This window comes from Otolemur garnettii, unplaced genomic scaffold (genome assembly GCF_000181295.1).
Source record: "Otolemur garnettii isolate 467f Iridium unplaced genomic scaffold, OtoGar3 scaffold00014, whole genome shotgun sequence".
Classification (NCBI taxonomy): domain Eukaryota; kingdom Metazoa; phylum Chordata; class Mammalia; order Primates; family Galagidae; genus Otolemur; species Otolemur garnettii.
Window position 1 is genome coordinate 2138333 of NW_003852409.1, and position 21322 is coordinate 2159654.

The 21322-nt window shown below is 39.3% G+C and overlaps 2 protein-coding genes and 1 non-coding gene across 3 annotated transcripts in view; 2 read left to right on the forward strand and 1 right to left on the reverse strand.

Moving 5' to 3' along the window:
• Positions 1 to 3185: 3185 nt before the first annotated feature.
• Positions 3186 to 4275, forward strand: LOC100965058 (solute carrier family 25 member 51-like). The gene is given in 2 exon segments (XM_012802378.2): positions 3186 to 3346; positions 3348 to 4275. Coding segments are annotated over 2 exon segments (879 nt in total). The 5' UTR covers positions 3186 to 3218; the 3' UTR covers positions 4099 to 4275.
• Positions 4276 to 8509: 4234 nt separating this feature from the next.
• TDRD7 (tudor domain containing 7) overlaps positions 8510 to 21322 on the forward strand; it is a 90206-nt gene continuing 77393 nt past the window's right edge. The window contains exon 1 of the mRNA XM_003785152.2: positions 8510 to 8720. The gene's annotated coding sequence lies outside the window, so the exon portion shown is untranslated. The remainder of the gene's footprint in view (positions 8721 to 21322) is intronic.
• On the reverse strand, positions 14754 to 14826 carry LOC111723722. Its single transcript, XR_002772209.1, has one exon. It is a non-coding gene; the product is annotated as a small nucleolar RNA SNORD65 (small nucleolar RNA).

Below are 21322 nucleotides of genomic sequence, written 5' to 3' on the forward strand. Positions count from 1 at the left end.
TATTATAAGATACTACCTTACCTTATATAAAATATACATATATAAAATTACATATATATACATTGAAATCCAATTATATCCAGGGCATGTGAGTGAATTCTTAAGTTCCCTGAGCCTTGGACCACTTTGCAAAGAGAAACCCGAACTTCCTAATCTGTCCTTGCTATATGTAGTATCAGTTCTCCAGGGACTTTTGAGAACCTCCGGATGTGTCTTGGCCAAAAATATACCTGAAGAATGGATACTTCATCCAATATATGAAGTGTTGATAAACATATAAAACTATGCTCAATATCATTAGTCATGGGAAAATGCAAATTAAAACCGCAATGTGATATCCCTGTGCATCTACCAGAATGACTACAATTAAAAAGACAGATAATACCAAATATTGGAGAGGATTTAGAGGAACTAGAACTCTTATACATTGCTGGAGAAGAGGGAGTAGAAATGGGAGTCCAAAATGGCACAGCCAGTTTAGAAAACGGTTTGACAGCTTCTTATAAACTTAAGCATACACTTTTTCTCCAATCAACTCCTAAGTCTTTATGCAGGAAAAACATATACGACCTCAGATAGACCTGCATGTGGTTGTTTACAATACCTTTATTCATAATAGCCCCCAAATGGAAACAACACAAATGTGCATCAAATGTGAATGGACAAATTGTGATATAGCCATCATTCTACTCATCAACATAAAGGAACCAACTATGAATGCGTGCAATCAGACAGAGGATTCTCAAATGGATTAAGCTAAGTGAAAGAAGCTAGACACAAAAGGCTATATACTGCAAGGCTATAGCAGCCACGACGGCTTGGTACTGTACAAAAGAGGAGAGACACAGACTAATGAAATGGAATAGAGAACCCAGACACAAAACCATGTATGAACAACCAACTGATCTTCAACAAAGCAAACAAGAATATACACTGGGGAAAGGAAGCCCTCCTCCATAAATGGTGCTGGGAAAACTGGATACCCACAGGCAGATGAATAAAACAGGACCCCTAACTCTCACCATATACAAAAATTAATTCAATATGGATAATAGACTTAAGTGTAAGGCATAACAATGTAAATGTAAACCATACATTCTAGAAGAAAATGTAGGAAAAACTCTTCTAGACATTGGCCTACCCAAAGAATCTGTGACTAAAATCCTAAAGGGAAATGCAGTAGCAATAAAAATAAATAAATGGGACTTGATTAAATCAAAAAGCTTCTGCAAAGTGAAGAAAATATTCAACAGAGTAAATAAGCAACTTACAAAATGGGAGAAAATATTTGTAAACTATATGTCCAATAAAGGGCCAATATCCAGAATCTACAAACTTAAACAAATCAGCAAACAGCAAACAAACAGCCCCATTAAAAAGTGGGTAAAATACATAAACAGAAGTTTTGCAAAAGAAGATAAACAAATGGCCAATAAACATATGAAGAACTGTTCAAAATTACTAATCATCAGGGAAATGCAATTTAAAGCCACAATAAGGGCTCAGTGCCCATAAGCACAGTGGTTACGGTGCCAGCCATATACACCAAAGTTGGTGGGTTCAAACCAGGCCTGGGCCAGCTATACAACAATGACAACTGCAAATAGCCAGGCATTGTGGCAGGCGCCTGTAGTCCCAGCTACTTGGGGGGCTGAGGCAAGAGAATCACTTAAACCCAACAGTTGGAGGTTGCTGTGAGCTATGACTCGATGGCATTCTATGGACTCTGTCTCAAAAATAAAAACCAAACCTACAATAAGATACTACCTTACCTCTGTCAGAATGGCAGAACGGCCATTATTAAGAAGTCAAAAAACAATTGATTCTGGTGTGGATGCAGAGAGAAAGGAATACTTATTTATACACTGTTAGTAGGACTGCAAATTAGTACAACCTCTTTGGAGAATACTATGGAGATTCCTCAAAGAAATAAATGTAGACTTACCATTTGACCCAGCAATCCCACTACTGGCTATCTTCCCAAAAGAAGTCATTTTTATCAAAATGACACCTATACTTGAATGTTTATTGCAGCATAATTCACAATTGCAAAGATGTGGAATCTACCTAAGTGTCCATCAATTCATAAATGGATTAGGACAATGTAGCATATGTATCCCATGCATTACTATGTAGCCATTAAAAGGAATGAAATAATGCCTTTTGCGGCAACTTGGATGGAGCTGCAGACCATTTTCCCTAAGTGAAGTATCTCAGGAATGGAGAAACAAATACTACATGTACTCTCTAATAATTGGGAGCTAATTCATGAGCAGAAATGAGCACAAAGAGATGTAAAGGGGGAGGAGGGATGAAGGGAGGGGTAACAACTTACCTATTGGGTACAATGAACACTAACTCAGGTTTTAGGCACACTAAAAGCCCCAACTTAAGCATCATAAAAGATATCCATGTAACAAAAAAATTTATACCCCCTTGATATTTTGAAATTTTAAAAAGGCTACATTGGGCTGGTCACTGTGGCACACGCCAATAATCCTAGCACTCTGGGAGGTTGACACAGGTGGATTGCCTGAGTTCAGGAGTTTGAGACCAGATTGAGCAAGAGTGAGACCCTGTCTCTACAGGCGCCTGTAGTCCTGGTTACTTAGGAGGCTGAGGCAAGAGGATTGCTTTAGCATGAGTTTGAGGTTGCTGTGAGCTATGACACTACAGCACTCCAAAGTGAGATTCTGTCTTAAATAATAATAAAATAAAATAAAATAAATAATGATAAAATAAATAATAATAAAATAAAATTAAAAGGCTATATACTGTAGGATTATATATATGTGACATTCTAGAAAAGGTAAAGCTATAGTGATAGAAATCAGATCAGTAGATGTCAGACGCTGGAGGTTGAGAGAGAAACAACTGTAAAGGGGCACAGAGGAATTTTTTGGAATGAGGAACTAGGTCTATATCTTGCTTGTGGTGGTGGATACATGATTAAAGACATTTGCTAAAACTTATCAAATTGGGCCTGTGCGGCCGCCGGCTTACAGGCTTACTCACTCGCTCCCGGTCCTGTGGGACTGCACTCACTGGTGATGGCAAATTCAGCTATCAAAATTGACTCCAGGAGAGAGAATCTAACAGACGAATAATAGTGGAAGAAATTGGGAAAGTTATCAAAAAGCTGTCCTGCAAAAGACCAAGTCCAGGTGGTGTTACACTTAAAAAAAAATTCTTCATGAAGAAGAAAGATCTTAAGCAACATGATGGATTCTGAAGCTCATGAAAAGAGGCCACCAATCCTAACATCTTCAAAAGGAGATGTATCACCTCACCTTACAAATGTTAGTGAAATGAAGCATTACTCGTGTGGCTCCTGTGCAGCTTTCAACATTTCCTATTCAGAAGGTTCTTTTTAGGCAACAGTTATATGGCATCAAAACCCGGGATGCAATACTTCAGTTGAGGAGGGATGGATTTCGAAATTTGTATCGAGGAATCCTTCCCCCGTTAATGCAGAAAACAACTACTCTGGCACTTATGTTTGGTCTCTATGAAGACTTATCCTGCCTTCTCCTCAAGCATGCCAGTGCTCCAGAGTTTGCAACCCGCAGTGTGGCAGCAGTACTGGCAGGAACTACAGAGGCAATATTCACTCCACTGGAAAGAGTTCAGACATTGCTTCAAGACCACAAGCATCATGACAAATTTACAAACACTTACCAGGCTTTCAAGGCACTGAAATGCCATGGAATTGGAGAGTATTATCGAGGCTTGGTGCCCATTCTTTTCCGCAATGGACTCAGCAATGTCTTCTTTTTTGGCCTTCGGGGTCCCATTAAGGAGCATCTGCCTACTGCAACAACTCACAGTGCTCATTTGGTCAACGATTTTATCTGTGGAGGTCTTCTGGGTGCCATGTTGGGATTTTTGTTTTTTCCAATTAATGTTGTAAAAACGCGCATGCAATCTCAGATTGGTGGGGAATTTCAGTCTTTCCCCAAGGTTTTCAAAAAGATCTGGCTAGAGCGGGACAGGAAACTGACAAATCTTTTCAGAGGTGCCCATCTGAATTACCACCGATCCCTCATCTCGTGGGGCATAATCAATGCAACTTACGAGTTCTTGTTAAAGGTTATATGAAAATGTCAATTAAGTGCCATTTATCAACTGAATACCTAAGAAGAATGCAGTTTGGCCTCGTTCTTAATCGGCCAACTATAAGTTGGCGTCTTAAGTCCAGGCCACAGTGAGTTATGGGCAAAGTTGTTTTCCTTAAGCATCAACAAAAACAGAATGAAGGGTTTCAATAGGGAAGTTTAGGGGTTTTTTGTTTTTGTTTGTTTTTAAATCATTGTCTAAGAACAGTAGGTTGATTGCCTGCTAAATAGCTGTCCATCTGATGGCCTTGACAGGGACCCTAATAGCCAAAACAGTCTTTAACCTTCTGAAATGTAAGTGTCCTGGACCAGCAAGAAAAAAGGCCTTAAGGCTGTGAGACTTCTCGGGCTCATTTTATTACTCCCATTTTTTGCTCTGCTCTCGACATGTAGAAAGGATAGTCTTCATCAAATTCAAGCATGTGACACAGGGACAGAACAGAAGAAAGACAATTTGCTTTTGAAGACCAAACTGCAAATACATTACCAGGGATGGTTTTGTGTTGTCCTATAGACTTCTCAAATTGGACAAAAAATTGAACAGAACTTGTAACCCACAACATTGAACTTCAAGTGAAAATGTGTTAAGAAATTCTAACTATTGTTTTTACTTTTGACGTGAATTACTGTGGTAATTTGGAAAAGACAAACATGATTGAATATCTGAAAAGCTTAGAAGTGGCCTTTCTGTTACATATGTGGCACAAACAGCTCCTGAGTGCAAGACACTTCCTGTCTTGTGTCATTTTGTCTGATGCCAACAGAAATGTTATATAGACACTGCTTAACACACTGGGAGTGGTGTGAGCCCTCAGGACTGCACCAGAATAAACACAACCTTACATGGAGGAAAACTTGTCTTATTTCATTTGTGGTTGGTGATGAAGTCGATGTTTTGTCTAAATAATTGATACTCATCTTATGGTTGGCGCTATAATCACCTGCTATATATCGTGAACTGTGCAGTGAAACAGAATTGTGTATATATAGTTACCTATGAATACCTGAAATTCCCAAGCTCACTTCCCATGGTAATAGTTGGTATAAGGCTATGCAAACATGTAGGGAATGATGTTAGTAGATGGGATCCATGAAGTGGGATCTAGAGGGCTTCCCTGAGTGAACCCAATCGTGTTGAACTAAAATGTATGATAGAGAGAGAGGCATTAAATGAAGGGTAGAGAGATTAGTGTGAAGAAAGAGCATTCGGACAGGGTTCCTTTTAAAATTAAAACATTTCTGTTTTCAGATTACAAAAACATTTGCTTTCTCATGAGTAAATAAATGCATATCAAAGACTTGAACAGGCATTCTCTCTAAATTTGAGTATTTTTAGTGCTTTTTGCTTAATATTAAATATTTGTTGCCTAATGGCTTCCAGATTATGTGGGAGTCTGTACATGTTTCCTCTTAAAAGTTTCATTTTTAAAAGTGGTTAGCACACAAAAGCTATTTTTGTTTGATATTTTGAGTTTTGTGTCTGTATGAATTAAATCTGTTAAATGTTTCAGCGTTAACTACTTTTTTCGGTAATAGTTTGGAATAAAGTTTGTTTTTTAAACCCCCCTCAAAAAAAACTTATCAAATTGTACAATTAAAACATTTATTATATGTAAACTATTCATCAGTAAAGCTGGCTTTTAAAGAAAACTAGCTGCAGAGCATTTTTCCATATATATATATATATGTGTGTGTGTGTGTGTATTAAACACAAAGTGTCCATAAAGCTCATGTGCAATTTAAAATAGTTGTCTATATATATGAATAGCTCAAACACAGAACACCTTTGCAAGGATAAAGGCTCTCAGATTTGGGGTCAAATTGTATCATTTTATGATTTATTCTACATATTAGACTCTGGAGGGTTCCTCCTCCTCCCAATTCCCGACTCTCACTGGCACCCTTTCAATTGATAGATGCTTTTTACATCTTTCCCATCTTTAATGCAGAGCCACAGGATGTTATGAGCACTGCAGAGTCCAAATTGGGCTGGCTGTCTTTTAAGTTTGTCTTAGTCCATTCTAGCTGCTATAACAAAACATCTTAGACTGAGTGAATTATGATAGAAATACAAAGGGTGCAAAAAAACCCAAACAAACAAACTATATACACATTTTAAGAAAGGAAAAAAATGTACTAAAATTATAATGCCCAACATATGCCAATAATGTTATCTTGAATAGTGTATCTCATATCTTTTGTAATTGCAGAAGTCAAATGTGACTTGAGTGTTACAAGTCCAAGATCAAGACTCTAGCATGTTCTGTCTCCGGTGAGGGCTTGCTCTCTGCTTCAAAGATGGCACCTTCTTGTCAAATCCTCACATGACAGAAGAGATAGAAGGCTCCCGGAAACCACTAAGGCAGTATTTTTTAACCTTTTTTTTTAATCTCACAGCACACTTGACCCTATAGTTAAACTTCGGTGGCACACTTAAATTATGTTGATCAAAAAAGAAAAAGAGTTAAAAAAAAAGAAAGAGAATATACTTACTGTGCTTTGAGCTTGTTTTGAGAATAATTCAATTAATGATCTTTAAAATTTTTCTCAGCACACTGATTAAAAGTCACTACTCTAAGGGTACTAATACCATTCATGAGAGTGGAGCCATTCACTCTAATCACCTCCCAAAGCCCCCAACTCTCAATACCACCACAATAGGGATTATATTTCAACAAGAATTTTGGAAGGACACAAATGTTCAAAGGTCTGCTAAATCCACTACAAAGTTTGGAGTAGACTGGAGGAGAGAAAAGAGAGAAAGAGAAGTGAAATAGAGTAGAGGGGATGCAAAGAAATTCCACAGTGAGACATACTCAGGGACAGTCAGGGACCAGATGTAAGACATGAAAGAGAACAGCGTTCATAGAACGCCCTTACTGAAAAACCTTGAACAATTCCCCATTTCCTTTGGGGAAGAGCCCCAACTCCTGAGCTTGAGATATCAAATTTTCAAGGTCTACTCCAATCTATCTTTTCATTGCCTACTGCATCTTTTTGCAGAATCAAAAGCTCTCTAAGCACAGGCTTATCCGTATTCCACAAAAGTTTGTTATTTAACACCAGGTATTCAATGTATTTTGGTTGACTGTCCATTTACCTACTGATAGATACTTGTATTCTTTCCATTTGGAGCTATTGCAAACAAAGCTGCTATGAACATTCCTATGCAGGTCTTTGTGTCTACACATGCTTTCATTTCTCTTGGGCAAATACCTGGGAGTAGAAAATTGCTGGGTTATGTGGTAGGTGGGTACATCCATAAAATTCTGTTCAGTCATAAAAAGACATGAACTATTAATACATGTAACAGCATGGATGAACATAATTTTGCTGAGTGAAGGAAGCCAGACTCCCCCCAAAGACCGTACATACTGTGTGAGACCATACATTAAAATGTTATGTAAGACTCCAGATCAAACGAATCTGTAGTAACATAAAACAGAAAGTGGTCCAGGGGGCAAGGGACATGAGGTAAGAATTACAAAGTGTCACAAGAAAAATTTGGGGGATGATGGGTATGCTCATTATTTTATTGCAGTGATGGTTTCACAGCTACAAATATATCAGAATTTATCAAGTTGTACATTTTAATCAAGTGCAGTTACTGTATGTGAATTATACTTCAAAAAAGCTGTAAATAGGAATACAAAGAGCAGGTTCTGAGTAAACACATATATAATAAAGTAGAAAAGTGTTCAAGGAATGCAAGGCAGGTGTTCAATAGATATTGGTGAAATTAAGATACAGATGAAAAAGGTGAATAAAGATTAGGTGTTCCACAATTTTAGGATGAATAAATAAAGTTGACAAATATTTAACGAATGTGTCACCTAGGCTCTGGGACTAGATTAGGGAATCAAACAAAAATCCCTTTGTTCTAGTGTGCAGACAATGAAAACACAAGTAAACACATCTAGTGTGCTAGACAGCTGCTAAGGAGAAAGAAACAAGGCTCAGAAGGGTGACAAGGAATGTCAGGAAAAGAGGTTGACGTTTTAGAGGGTGTAGCCACCCTCCTTGAAAGCGTGATGCTAAAGAAAAGTCCTGAAACACATGAACGGACAAGGCGGATATCTAGGAGAATACAAAATAACGCTCCCAATGTTAAAGAAAACAATGTGCAAGAGTTGAAGGAACAGTCGCGACCGGGATACCAAGGAGAGCGAAAGACTGGGGCGGAGCCGCCCACGCCCCCTGCCGGCCCGCGAGTACCTGCATTGCCCACCAGGAGGCGCTCCTGCACCCGCCCCGCAGTCATCTTCCGCCTCCCGCCCGTGCGTGGGCACGCGCAGAAACCGCTAGGAAGTTAGGCAGCGTCGGTTTCCTTTCCCACGCGCGGACGCCGGCGTGGGCCGACGCGGCCGGAGCGCCCGCGCACGCGCAAGGCCAAGGCCGGGCTGCCCTCGGGGCGGGGCGGGACGAAACGGGGCGGGACAGAGCAGGGCGGGGCGGGGGCTTGAGGTGATTCCCGAGCCGCGGGGGCGGCTCTGGCGGTGCGGGGAAACCGAAAGTGGGCGGCGGCCGCGGCCGGAGCCCTGGCGGAGACAGCGGCGGCAGCTGGGCCCAGAGCCGCGGGGACTGGCCGTGGGCCCCCGGAACGAGGTGAGCTCAGGTCCTGCCGGCTCCAGGCGCGACAGGTGCCGGGCGACGTCGGACGAGGTTTCGGGCGGGCGAGGCGCACCTTGTTCACCCGCGGGACAGCGGCCAGGGCGCGGCTCCCACAGGCGCCGGGCCTCTTCTCTGCAGCCGCAGGGAATGCCCGGGTCCGACTTCTGGAAACCCGGCTCGGCGCCGGGGGAGTTGGAGTTCCAGAGCGTTGTGTTTTAAATCTTTGATGGGACCCCTCCCCCGGCCGCTCGGGGCAGGGCTGGGCGTTCACCCGGGCGTCGGATAGACCCTCCTGCCACCTCAGAAGCTCATTGCCGAGGGGGAAATGCAGCAGTGGGGGGTGTGAACTAGGGCGGGAGATGAGGATCAGGAAGTGGTTCCCGGTTTTGGAGCTACGGGCCACAGCCGCAGCCGCCGCCCCCTAGCAAGAGAGGTCTAATCTCTGGCAGCTTGAACCTTTGTAATTTTACGCCACGCACTTCAAGTTCCTTAAAGGGGCGGACTTCTGTTAGGTCTCTGTACTCTGGAGACGAACCCATGCAGGCCGCCCGAGTAATGCACGACACACACACCCGTTCCTTTCGAAACAAACACCTGCTGGGTACGAAGCATCAAGCTGGGAGGCAAACGTGGATCCTTGAATAAGTTGTCTCTCAGCCTTCCCCCAACAGGGTCAGGCTCTCAGCCTCAACTTACTGCGAGGGAGCTTGGAGCCCGCTCATCTTTTCTTCACCCGTCCACTTGAAGGATATATTTCCATTAAACGCCAGTTATTCCCAAATACTGTAATTTCAAAGAGCAGAGAAAGGGAATAACTACAATAGAACAAGTCCTGGTACCGAAGGAGTCTAATAACCGCCTAACAAAACTAAATCAAAAAGAGCTGATCTGGTTCATTAATTCTCCTCCCTTCAACCCCCAATCGTGAGGGTGGAAAAACTGCTAGAAAGTGTTCTGCCTAGAGGTATGCAACAACCGAGTGGTAGAAGTGAAATTTAGACTCATTTTCTTATCTCCTGGTCTGCCTCAATATGTTTGTGTGTGTTGTATACTTCAAACAGTATGGGCTTTATAGACCTGGATTAAAATCTGGGCCTCAGTTTACTAATCGTGTGATCTTGAACAAATTACGTGCTTTCTCTCAGCCTAGTTTTGTATGTAGCAAACAGAAATATTTAACTTACTCTGAAAGGCTTTTTCTATGTAACTGCCATTAATCCTTTGGCTGGTAATAAATAATGTTATTGCTTCCACCAGACTACCCATATTTTATGTTACTGGGTTTCAGTTTTTTGAAGGTGAGGACACAATGTTCTTTTAAGTTTTCAATATATTGGTAATGTGAATTGGCACATGATGAATATTTTTGCAGTTCCATTCACTGAGCATCAGTTATATGCAAAGTATTGTGCTGGATGTAGAGAATTAAACAGGGGGCCACCTGGAATAGAACTCACATCTCCCATGCCCCAGTCCAGGGCTCATTTGTGAGACACAACCTCCCACTTTGCCGGGTTAACACAGAAAGATTGTAAGCCAGAGTTGGCAACACCTGTAGATTTCAGGCCCTATAGATTGGAAATGAAATGTAATCCATGCTAATGCCCTTTTAAGTGTAGGTGTAGAACATGGCTGAATGAACTGTTGTATTTTGCATTAAGAGATTTAAACTCCTTGAAGGCCTCTTTTATAAAGTTATCTGTGCAATATAATCTAGCTGTATATGCAATACAGATGTAAAGAAAAATACTTTATAATTTAAGTCTAAGGGCCTACTTTGTGTTTGTCAAGTGCTATTTTCAAAAACTAAGATTTGATACACGGCACTTTGCATTTGGACACTTTCACAGGACAGAAGTTTCTTGGTGCTAGGAATTTTATATTTATGCGAATTTGGTTTTTCTTTTTTTGTGCCAAACCTACATTTTTCTCCCTCCCTCCACTCTCACTTCTTTTTATTGTTTCCCCATAGGCCACATTTTTCTAAAATGTTGACTTTCAAACAAACTAGAAGTAATTAATTCTGAGATTTTTACTTGAAGATATGTATATATGCCAATGAGAACTTCTGATCAGCACCGGATACCTAGTGGACTTCAAAGTAAACTTGATATTTTAGCTTGATATTCTAGCTTTGTTACGAGTAAGCAAACCTATGATTTTCATTAGATTGTTGGACCCCATTTCAGCTTTGAAGGACTCCAAGGATAGTTGAGAATCCTGGCTCTTGCACACCCTCCTTTCATATTTAAAAAGAGACCTGAAGAGACTTCCTCAAGAGGTTACAGGTAATGCTTAGCAGAACTAGGATTAAGATCCAAGCTCCTATTTAAGCTACTTTATCATCTCAGAGGTCTTGCTATAGTATGTCAATTTATAGAAATCCCTTAGTCATATATGTTCATGGTATGCATTTAAAAGTGCATGAATAATTTGGAACTGGAAGTCACAAAAATAAAAAAGAAAACTACTGCCCCCCAAAACCATAAGCAATTATACCGGTTGGTGAAAGAGTAATCCAGGTGGTAACAAGTAGACTATAAATGGAAAGAGAACATAGCATGTTACTGTTGCAAGATGAGAAATGTTTAACTGGGTGAAGATCTTAGACAAAAAACTTCCCTCTCTGAGTCTCAGTTTATTGATTTGTATGATGAGGAATTTGGGTTAGCCGTGCTGATGTCTAAAGCATTTCAGCATAGATATTCTGGAACTTTAAGGTCCTGGCTTATAGCTAAAATACTGTCTTCAAGGAGAAGGGCAGGCAGTTACCAGAAGTATATGCCCTAAGGAGCTATCCAAATATCTGTATTTGAAAATTGAGCATCTGACTAAAGAAGGTAAGAGAGATTACTTGGTGTTTTCAGTTTATGCTAATAATTCTTATGATTTCTTTTGGGATTTAGTGTCACTCTACAGTTAAAATTTATGACACAAAAAATGTCTCAGGAAGCTGAACCACTTAGTACAGTTGGAAATATCTGAAAAAAGATAAACCTAGAGAGAGTTAAGTGTAGGTGAAGAGACTAACTCAGCTTAAAAGCCTTAGGGCACCAGCTGCAGTAACAGGCAAAAGACTGAGGCAGGGAGGATTAATCAGTGGTACAATGCATTTATCTAGGATACAGCAAAACCAGGCTCTTCAGAATAAGACTTTCTTGGGCCATTTTTAGGTGTATTAAAGACAAAAGTTGTAAATTTACAAAATAAGCTTTGAAATGTAATGAGAATTATTTTAGGCCATTTAAATTATTTACATCTACTTCCCTAAAGGTTGACATTAGTTTCCCCTACTCCCCACCCTACTTTTTGTATGTTAGCAGCATCTTGGGTGTTCATGATGAACTGGATATAAACAGAAAAGAGAAAGAATGAAATCATAAAAGAAGATGGCAATTGCCATCATTGAATTTTTGCAATTTTTGGATTTCAGTGACATACCCTTAAATCAGAATAGGGCAGATTTCCGGTTGCAGGCCACTTTAAGAACTGGTCCCTAAACATGCCCCAAAGTTGCTGTCAGTGTTCCCTGAGTCAAAATTTACTTTCAAATTTTAGGAGCAGCTGTCTGAAAGGAAATCCTAGTTTGGAAGCCTGGAGACTAGGGTTCTTCTAGTTCTGGCCATATAAATATGTGAGTGCTAGCATAATTTCCATAGACCTCAGTACCCTCATTGTAGGCTGAAGAGTTTGGAGGAGATGGTGTTAGGTTACCCACTAAGCTTCCATGCTTCTCCCTGCTCTCCATCCAGAGATTGGGCCCAAGGTCCTGTGCCACTTTCCTAACCAGACAGGATCCAGGGACATTGGGGGATTGTGGTTTAGTAGGGAATCTTTGCCTCAAGTCCCAAAGCAATATGAGATTTTCTGCTTACCATTTAGGTAAGCAATCTTGGAAGAGGAAATTCATTGCCAGTTCATGAGTGTGGTAGTGAGAGGCAAGTAAGAAAATGCTTGCCAGCCCCATACACCAAGGGTGGCGGGTTTGAACACAGCCCAGGCCAGTTAGGCAACAACAACTGCAACAAAAAATAGCCGAGCATTGTGGTAAGTGCTGGGAGTCCCAGCTAATTGGGAGGCTGAGGCAAGAGAATCACTTGAGCCCAAGAGTTTGAGGTTGCTGTGAGCTGTGATGCCATGGTACTCTACCCAGGATGACAACTTGAGACTCTGTCTCAAAAAATTAAATACATAAATAAATAAAAGAAATCTGATAAAATTCTGATACTTCAAATTTAAGGTACTAAAATTTTCCATTATTCCCTATGTTACTGTACTCTTAGCCATTGACTGCATTGACAAATCATTTTTATAACGGCTGAACGATGAGTACTATGCTAAGCACCTATAACTCTACTTTTCACATTTTTATTCAGAAAGAGAGACTAGGCAAAGAAGAGGAAAAAGACTGAGAGAAAGGAAGTAAAAAGTTTAAGTGCAGTCTGTCATGGCCAGTTTCCTTCTCCTTGACTGAGGTATTTGCCAGCTGACCTGGTCAGTTTTTGAAAAAAGTGCTATGATTTTGTAATTCCCCACCCCCCACTTCCATTAACTCTGCTGCCTAGGATTGTTACTCAGCTCAAGCAGCCCCCATATTGACTACAGAAGCCCTTAGGAATTTTAACCCGAGGATCAGCAGTCTAAAACAGAGATGTCCAACTTCAGTTCTCCCAACCTACCTTAATTTGTGGTCACCAAAGTTTGCAGTACATTTTCAAATACACAGAATAAAAATAATTTGAATTCTGTGAAACTAAAAATTATGTTATCACAACACTCTTAGAGAGTAAAAATGAGGGAGACGAAGTGGAAAGATCAAATGGCAACTAAAAATTTGGAGAGCCACTATAGAGAAATTTCGTACTTAATTTTTTGCAGAGGATGCCCAGAGTTTGCCTTTGTGTTGCTAATAGTTGAAATTCCCACAATAAGTTTCTTTTTGTGTTCCTTATGGGTGATGTTCAAGATATTAAACCTGATTTTTATACCGAGGGGAAAGCATTCTTACATACTTTGAGAGTATGATGGCCATCTTCAGAAAATCTCAAAAAACTCTATAAAGACAAAGGATTTAATAAACTCAGAGCATTTTAGAGCTATATAGATTGGAAAATAATGACTTTTTAAGCTTTAATTTTCTTTTTGTTCAATGCCTAACGTGATGTTGATAATGTGGGAATTACAGTCCAGACTGGAAGAGACTGACAAGCATGAGGACCAGACGAGCATCTGAGTACAGTCATATTTACCTTCCCAGGTTTTGCTGCATGTTACTGCTTCTCACCTGCTTTGAGATTCTCAGTCTTACAGTTCAAAGGACTGTCCTTCTGTCTAGAAAGTTGTTTACAAATACAGTATTTCATGAAAGGTATCATACTTTTTAGAAAACAGGGAAGGACTTACATAATTTACAGATTGCAGCCTTGTGGTCAGGCGTTGCTTCCCAGTCTTTTCAAGTGTGAGATCCTTTTTGTAGCTTTGTAAACAAAACTTTATGAAACCTTATACACTGCTGGTTGTACTCTAAGTGTTTATTGGTTGATTAAGTATGTAACTACCAAGAGCTGTTATGAATTTAATATCAATTTGTGTTCATAAATACTATGTGTTTTATCTGCACAGTGGAAAACAGGAAGATATGAACATGTGAGACCTTGACCAGTATTCAAATGCTTACTGCCGTCAGGGTGTGTGACTCCTTGTATCAATGCTATGGTTCTGATCAGGGCCTAGTTTTTGAGAACACTGGTTTAGAGGAATGGAAAGGCTTGAAAAGAATCTACCTGGTGGTTCTCAAATTTTACTGTCACAGTTTGGTGACATGATTGGCCATTTCATTCAGTTTATAACAATTATTAAGATTTGCAAATAATTTTTTAACAACTTAAATTGGATTCAAGGCTATTCCTATAATAGTTCATATACATTATGCTATATTTTAATGAGTAGGGGAGAAAAGGAATGGTGCTGGTAGTTGGAGAATTTCTCATTCAACATATATATATATATAATATATATATTAGATATCTTTGGAAAACCATAGGCTCACCACTACACAATTTGCTGGTAATTCCAGCTATTTTGGGTGATTTTATCACTTGCTCAACATATATTCTTGAGCTCTTATGGGCCAGGCACTAGGAACTCAGCAGTAGATAAAACAGACATAAATCCCTGCTTCTGTGGAGCTTATATTCAAGTCAAGGAGACAGACAAAAAAAAGAAATAAAGAGCAATATTGGATAGTGTTATGTACTATGGAGAAAAATAAGGCAGGGAAGTGGTATAGGCCAGGCCACTGGTGTAGTAGTTATGATTTTGAATAGGGTGGTCAGGGAAGCCCTTACTGGGAAGGTGACAATGAAGCAAACAGTGTAGCAGAAGGTGGTGTGGCTGTGAGCCTTGTGGCCCCTAGAACAAGGACTTCCCAGGCAGAGGGAATGGCAAGTACAAAGACCCCCTTGTGAGGGCTTCCAGGAAAAGTAAGGAGAGGAGTGTGGGGGCAAGGGGTAGGGGGAGCAGAGTGAGTGAAAGGAAAAACAAGAGAATGGAGGTCATAGAAATGGGAGTGGGTATTTCTCCTTTTGCTGTAAAGACTTAGGCTTTTTGTCCAAGTGAGACAAAAGCATCTGACGAAGCATCTGCCTGCCAGGGTTTTGAGCAGAGGAGTGACATAAAAGGATTTATAATATGAGAGGATCACTCTGTTGTGTGGAGAGTAGATTCTAGGAGGTGATGTGGAAGCAAGGGAGACCAGCTAAGATCCTGGTTTCCCTTAACCAGGCAAGAAATGTTGCTGGCACTGACTAGGATGATTGCCATGGAGGTGGTGAAGGGTGAGGGAATTGTGGACCTCAGCCTGTCCATTTTCATATCTCACATTGGGGGAGGGGAGATTGACTTACTTCACCTTACAGGTAAGGAGACTGGTGCCCAGGAAAGAGAGCTTGTCTCAGGAAAGTAAGTATGCAAAGTGTATTGAACTTGGGGAACATAAGCAGAGGCACAAGCACGAGCTTCTGCAATCTCTGTCTCTCCCCCACATCAAATCAAAATGTATCAACTACCAGCTGTCAGCAACTTTACCATTGAAGGAAATAGTAAAATATGAATTTTTAATGAAAATATGGGAATTAAAGAGAGGGTGAGAATATGAGTTACATGTGTAACATGAGCCTTTCTCAGGCCAAGTTGGGAAGTCTAACTCAGAAAAAACAGTGTAGATGGATTAGTCCAATTTCATGCATATATGGCAGTAAAACTCAACAGAAATCAACAGGTGGAAAGAGAGAGGAAGGAATGGGTAAATTCATATCTAGTGGGTAGAGTGCACACTGTGTGATGGACACTCTCATAGCTCTGAGAGTCAAACAGAGGTCTCATTGCTTCTGTTCAAAGGCAATTCATGTAACCAAAACATTTGCAAACCCATAATATTCTGGAATTTTTGAAAAAGAATAAATAGTATAACAATGTCAAGAAATGAAGATAGGTAAATGTGAGAAAAATGGGAAATAATGATGAGACTTCTGTGCCACACAGCAATGTTACTTAATTTTCATATCAGTCTCTCACTGTAAATAGTATGCAGCTTGTATCTATGTGAAATACATATGAGAGTCTTGGGGCAAAAGGATAGAACAATTAGAATAGGGACCATAGGCATTTACTGTACCTTGGTAGAGTCAACAGCCTCAAAGAAGATACATTCAAAGAGGATGGCATTAGAGAAAGCAAGCATTAGCCATTGACAGGTAGTATGCAAGTGGGGTGTGGGGGATGTGATGGCCCTCCTCAGTCACCCCTCCCCTCAAATTATTAAGTGCCCTCTTTGGGAGGCACTGATGGCAGCAATTTCAGGGACAGTGATCTAAAATTGTTCTCCTAAAGGTGGAAGGAGTAGAAGGCTTTCATAGCCTATAGAAAAAGCCTCTTGTTAGCTTCTAATGTGGGGCCAGACCTGTCCTTTCAAACCAGCAGCATACTGGAGTTCTGTTTTGTTTTAGTAATAGGATTAGTCAGTAAAATTCATTTATCAGTGATTTCCCTCCATAAATTAATGGTTGCTACTCAAAATGTAGCTGAGGAAAAGTAGACCTCAATGGGGAGGTGACAGTGGAGCAGATGCTCTTTCCAAAAAGAAGGGGAGGAGGAAGCCATAGAAACTATTCTCAAGATGAAGGGTAAGGCCTTTTTAATAAAACTGTGGCAGGGAAATAAGATGCTCTAGCTGGGAAGGAGTCCAGTGTACTAAACAGACTAGTTTGATGCAGTTACTCTGCTCACACCCAAATGTACATATTCCCTACATATGAACTGACTACCTGACTTCATAGCTACATGGACTTTATAACTACACTTAATGTGTCTGTCTACACTGACTTTATATCTACATTTAATGTGTATATAATTAATAGTCAAGGCCCAGTTAGATATACGAAGGTACAAAGCTCAGTTTTACTCAGAAGAGTTCTAGATGGACTTGATGGGAGGGACTGGATTTTAAAGGGAAAAAGAGAGGAATGTGGATGGAGGTCAGAGATGGAAAGTTAGGGAGGCATGGTCTTGAGGAGTAAGCAAGTGATCTTTGGTTTGTCCTCTTGCAAATTAAACTTGGCCAGCCTCCACCGTAGTTTTCACTACATGTGGAAATAACTGTGTAGTAAAAAATTCAATGATCTTTGACCGTGGAGTCCAGGACCATTATAAATCAAAGTATTCCCTTGTCATCAGGAGTTTATTTGTCAAGTGCCAAAATTCATACTTCAGGGTTAATACCTGGCAACTAGGAATGGTCCCAAAGCCGTCTTCCCTTTCCTATACCCTGGCAAGCTCACTTAAGAGTGTGGACATTAGGGGCAATGGACATGCTCACACTCTACAGCTGTCCTTTGTCTCTGTCATGAATTTCTAGTTAGTTTTAGAGTGCCTGTCTCCCACTTCCCATAGTCTTGGAACCCACACCATCCCTGGGACTAGGTCATATCTACTGGGGACTTCCCACTGTTGTTTGTTTCTCTTTATTCTGCTTACTGTCTAAATTTCTTTACTGTTTTATTTCCTGTTCTTTAGGGTTTGGTGGGTTTTTTTCCCACAGCAGTATTAGACAGGATGGAATAAAGGAAATAATACACTCTTTGGCATCAAACAGATGAGGACTAAAATCTTGACTTCCCTATATCCTGTAATATCTTAATATTTAACGCTCTGAACCTTGGTTTTCACATCTTTAGAATGAGAATAATACTTTTATCCCAGAATTATTATGGATATTGGATTTTTAGAAAATTCACTTCTTAGAATTTACATGCAAGAAATAAATACATATGTTTATCCAAAGACTTGTACATCAGTGTTCAAGGCATCTTCATAATATCCATAAATTGGAAGCTACTCGATGTCTGTCAACATTTGAATGAATAAATTGTAGAATATATCCATGCAGTAGAATCCTACTCATCATCAAAAGGGAATGAATTGCTGTTAAATGCAGTAATATAAATGAAACTCAAAACATTGGGCAAAATTAATCTATAGGGACAGAAAGTAGATGGGTGGTTAGTTGCTAGGAGCCAGGGAAGTGTGTGCATGAGCCAAGGAGGGTTGAGTACAAAGGTGCACAGCTTGAAGGAAATTTTTTCTCAAGTTTTTTGAGATATTCTTTATATGTAGTAAAAGTCTTTTTTGTTTTTTTTTGGTTTACAGTTCTATGAATTTTGGCAAACTTATATAGTTGTGTAAATATTACTGTAATAGATACAGAGTATTTTCATTAACCTCCAAAAGTTGCTTTGTTCAGTCTTTATATAGTCAATCCCTTCCCCATACCCCCAGCTCTTATCAACCACTGATCTAATTTATCCACCTATAGTTTTATCTTTTCCAGACCGCTCACATAAACAGAATCATATAGTAAGTATGTGGCCTTTCATGTCTGCTTTCTTCACTTCACATAATATGAAAGTGATCTATATGTTTTTATGTATAAGTAGTTTGTTCCTTTCTATTACTGTATATGGTATTCCACTGTATGGCTATACCAGATTTGTTTATCCATTCACCTTTTGATAGACATTTGGATTTTTTCCAGTTTGGGGCAATTATAAATACAACTTTTATATACATTCATGTACAGGTTTTTGTGTGGACATATGTCATTATTTCTCTTGGGCAATTATGTAGGAATAAGAAACTGCTAAACTATTTTTCAAAATACTGTTTTGCATGCCCACCAGAAACGTTTGAGAGTTCCAGATGCTCTGCATTCTTAACAGCACTTCATATTGTCAGTTTTTTAAAAATTAAGCTATTTTAATATGTAGTGATACTTCATTGTGGATTTAATTTGCATTTCATTAATGCTGTGAGCATCTTTTTGTGTGGTTTGTTTTTTGCCATCTCCATCTACTTTAGTGAAGTACGTGTTCAGATCTTTTGCACGTTTTTAGCTGAGCTCTTTGTTTACGTATTATTGAGTTTGAGTATTATTTATGTATAATGTCTACCAACCCTTTACCAGATGTATTATGAAAATATTTTCTTACAATCTATGCCTTGTTTTTTTCATTTTTTAAAACAGCCTTTGGAAGAGAAGAAATTGTAAATTTTAATGAGATCCAAGTTGTCAATTTTTCCTTTTATGGCTTTAAAAAAGTATTTGCCTGACCCTAACTCATTTTCACAAAGATTTACTCATCTCATATGGAAGTTTTACTTCTAATTTAACTTCTTTACTTTTATTCACTTTTTCATTTAGGACCTAAATAATCTATTTTGAGTTAATTTTTGTATATGGTATCAAGTTTATTTTTTACGTATATATGGTCACATGTACCAGCACTATTTGTTAAAGTTCCTTCATTGAAATTTCCTTAGCACCTTTGTTGAAAATGAATTTACCATGTACAGGGTGGCCATAAAGTTCGTATACAATTTTAAATTGCACACTATTTTAACTTGCACATGAACTTCATAGCCACCCTCTATGTAGTGGTCTGTTTCTGGATTATGTATTTTGTTCCATTGATCTATATGAGTTGGCCTTTTAATAATAGCACATTATTTTTTTTTATTAAATCATAGCTGTGTACGTTAATGCAATTCTGGGGTACGATGTGCTAGTTTTGTATACAATTTGAAATGTTTTCATCAAACTGGTTAACATAGCCTTCACAGCATTTTCTTAGTTATCGTGTTAAGACATTTATATTCTACACCTAGTAAATTTCACATGTACCCTTGTAACATTATTTTTATTAATACAGTTTTATAGTAAATCTTGAAATCAGCCTTGCCATACTGGCTGGGACCTCCATTATGATAATGAATAGAAGTGGTGAGCATGGACATTCTTCCCTGGTTCCTATCTTAGGGAGAAAGCACTGTTACCTGTGTTGATAGCTGATCATCTGTTGACAGATGATCTTTTATCAGGTTAAGGATGTCCCCTTTTATTCTCATTTTCTGAGAGTTTTTCATCATACATGGATTTTGAATTTTGTCAGCTGTTTTTGTTTTACCTATGGATAGAATCATATGGTTTGATATCCTTTAGTTTGTTGATATAGTACATCACATTGATTAACTTATGAGTGTTGAGCCATTCTTTCATTCTGGAAATATACTTTAACTGATCATGATGTTACTTATTGTTGGATTTGATTTGTTAATATTTTGTTAGGAATTTTTGTGTTTATATTCGTGAGGAGTTATTGGTCTGCACTTTTCTTGTTGTGTTTCTGCCTGGCTTTGGTATCAGCAAAATGCGGGGCTCATAAAATGAGTTCTGAAGTGTTCTCTTCTCTCTGTTTTCTAGAAAAGTTTGTATAAGAGTGATATTAATATTAATTCTTGCATAAATATTTGGTAAAATTTTCCAGTAAAGCCATGTGGGCATTGAGCTTTCCTTGTGTGAAGGTTTATAACTCTAAATTCTATTTCTCCTCCAGAGAAATAGGGATATTTTGGTTCTTTATTTCTTATTGGGTGAGCCTTGAAATTTGTGTCTTTCATTGAACTTATCCACTTCATCTGAGTTTTCAAAGTAATTAGCATAATTTATTTATAATATCCTCTTTTAATGTCTGTAGGATCTGTACTTTTTCTTTTTTTTAGACAAGAGTTTCATTCTGTCACCCTGATGCCATGGTGTCATAGCTTATGGCAGCGGTTCTCAACCTGTGGGTTGTGACCCCTTTGTAACAATGAAAATACGTTGTGGCATTAGGAAGGTTGAGAACCACTGGCTTATAGCAACCTCAAACTCTTAGGCTTGAGCAGTCCTTTTGCCTCAGCCTACCAAGTAGCTGGGACTACAGGCATGTACTACTATGCCCAACTAGTTTTTCTGTTTTTAGTAGACAGGGTCTTACTCTTGCTTAGGCTGGTCTCAAACTCCTGAACTCCAGTGATCCACCTACTTCAGCCTCCCAGAGTGCTAAGATTACAGGCTTGAGCCACTGCACCTGGCCTGCAGGATGTGTACTGATTGGCTCTCTTTAAGTCCTTTCATGGCAATTTGTGCCTTCTCTCTTTTTTATTTCTTTCCCTGGATGATTATCAGTTTTCAAAGAAAACTTCAGTAGCCATACAGTGGA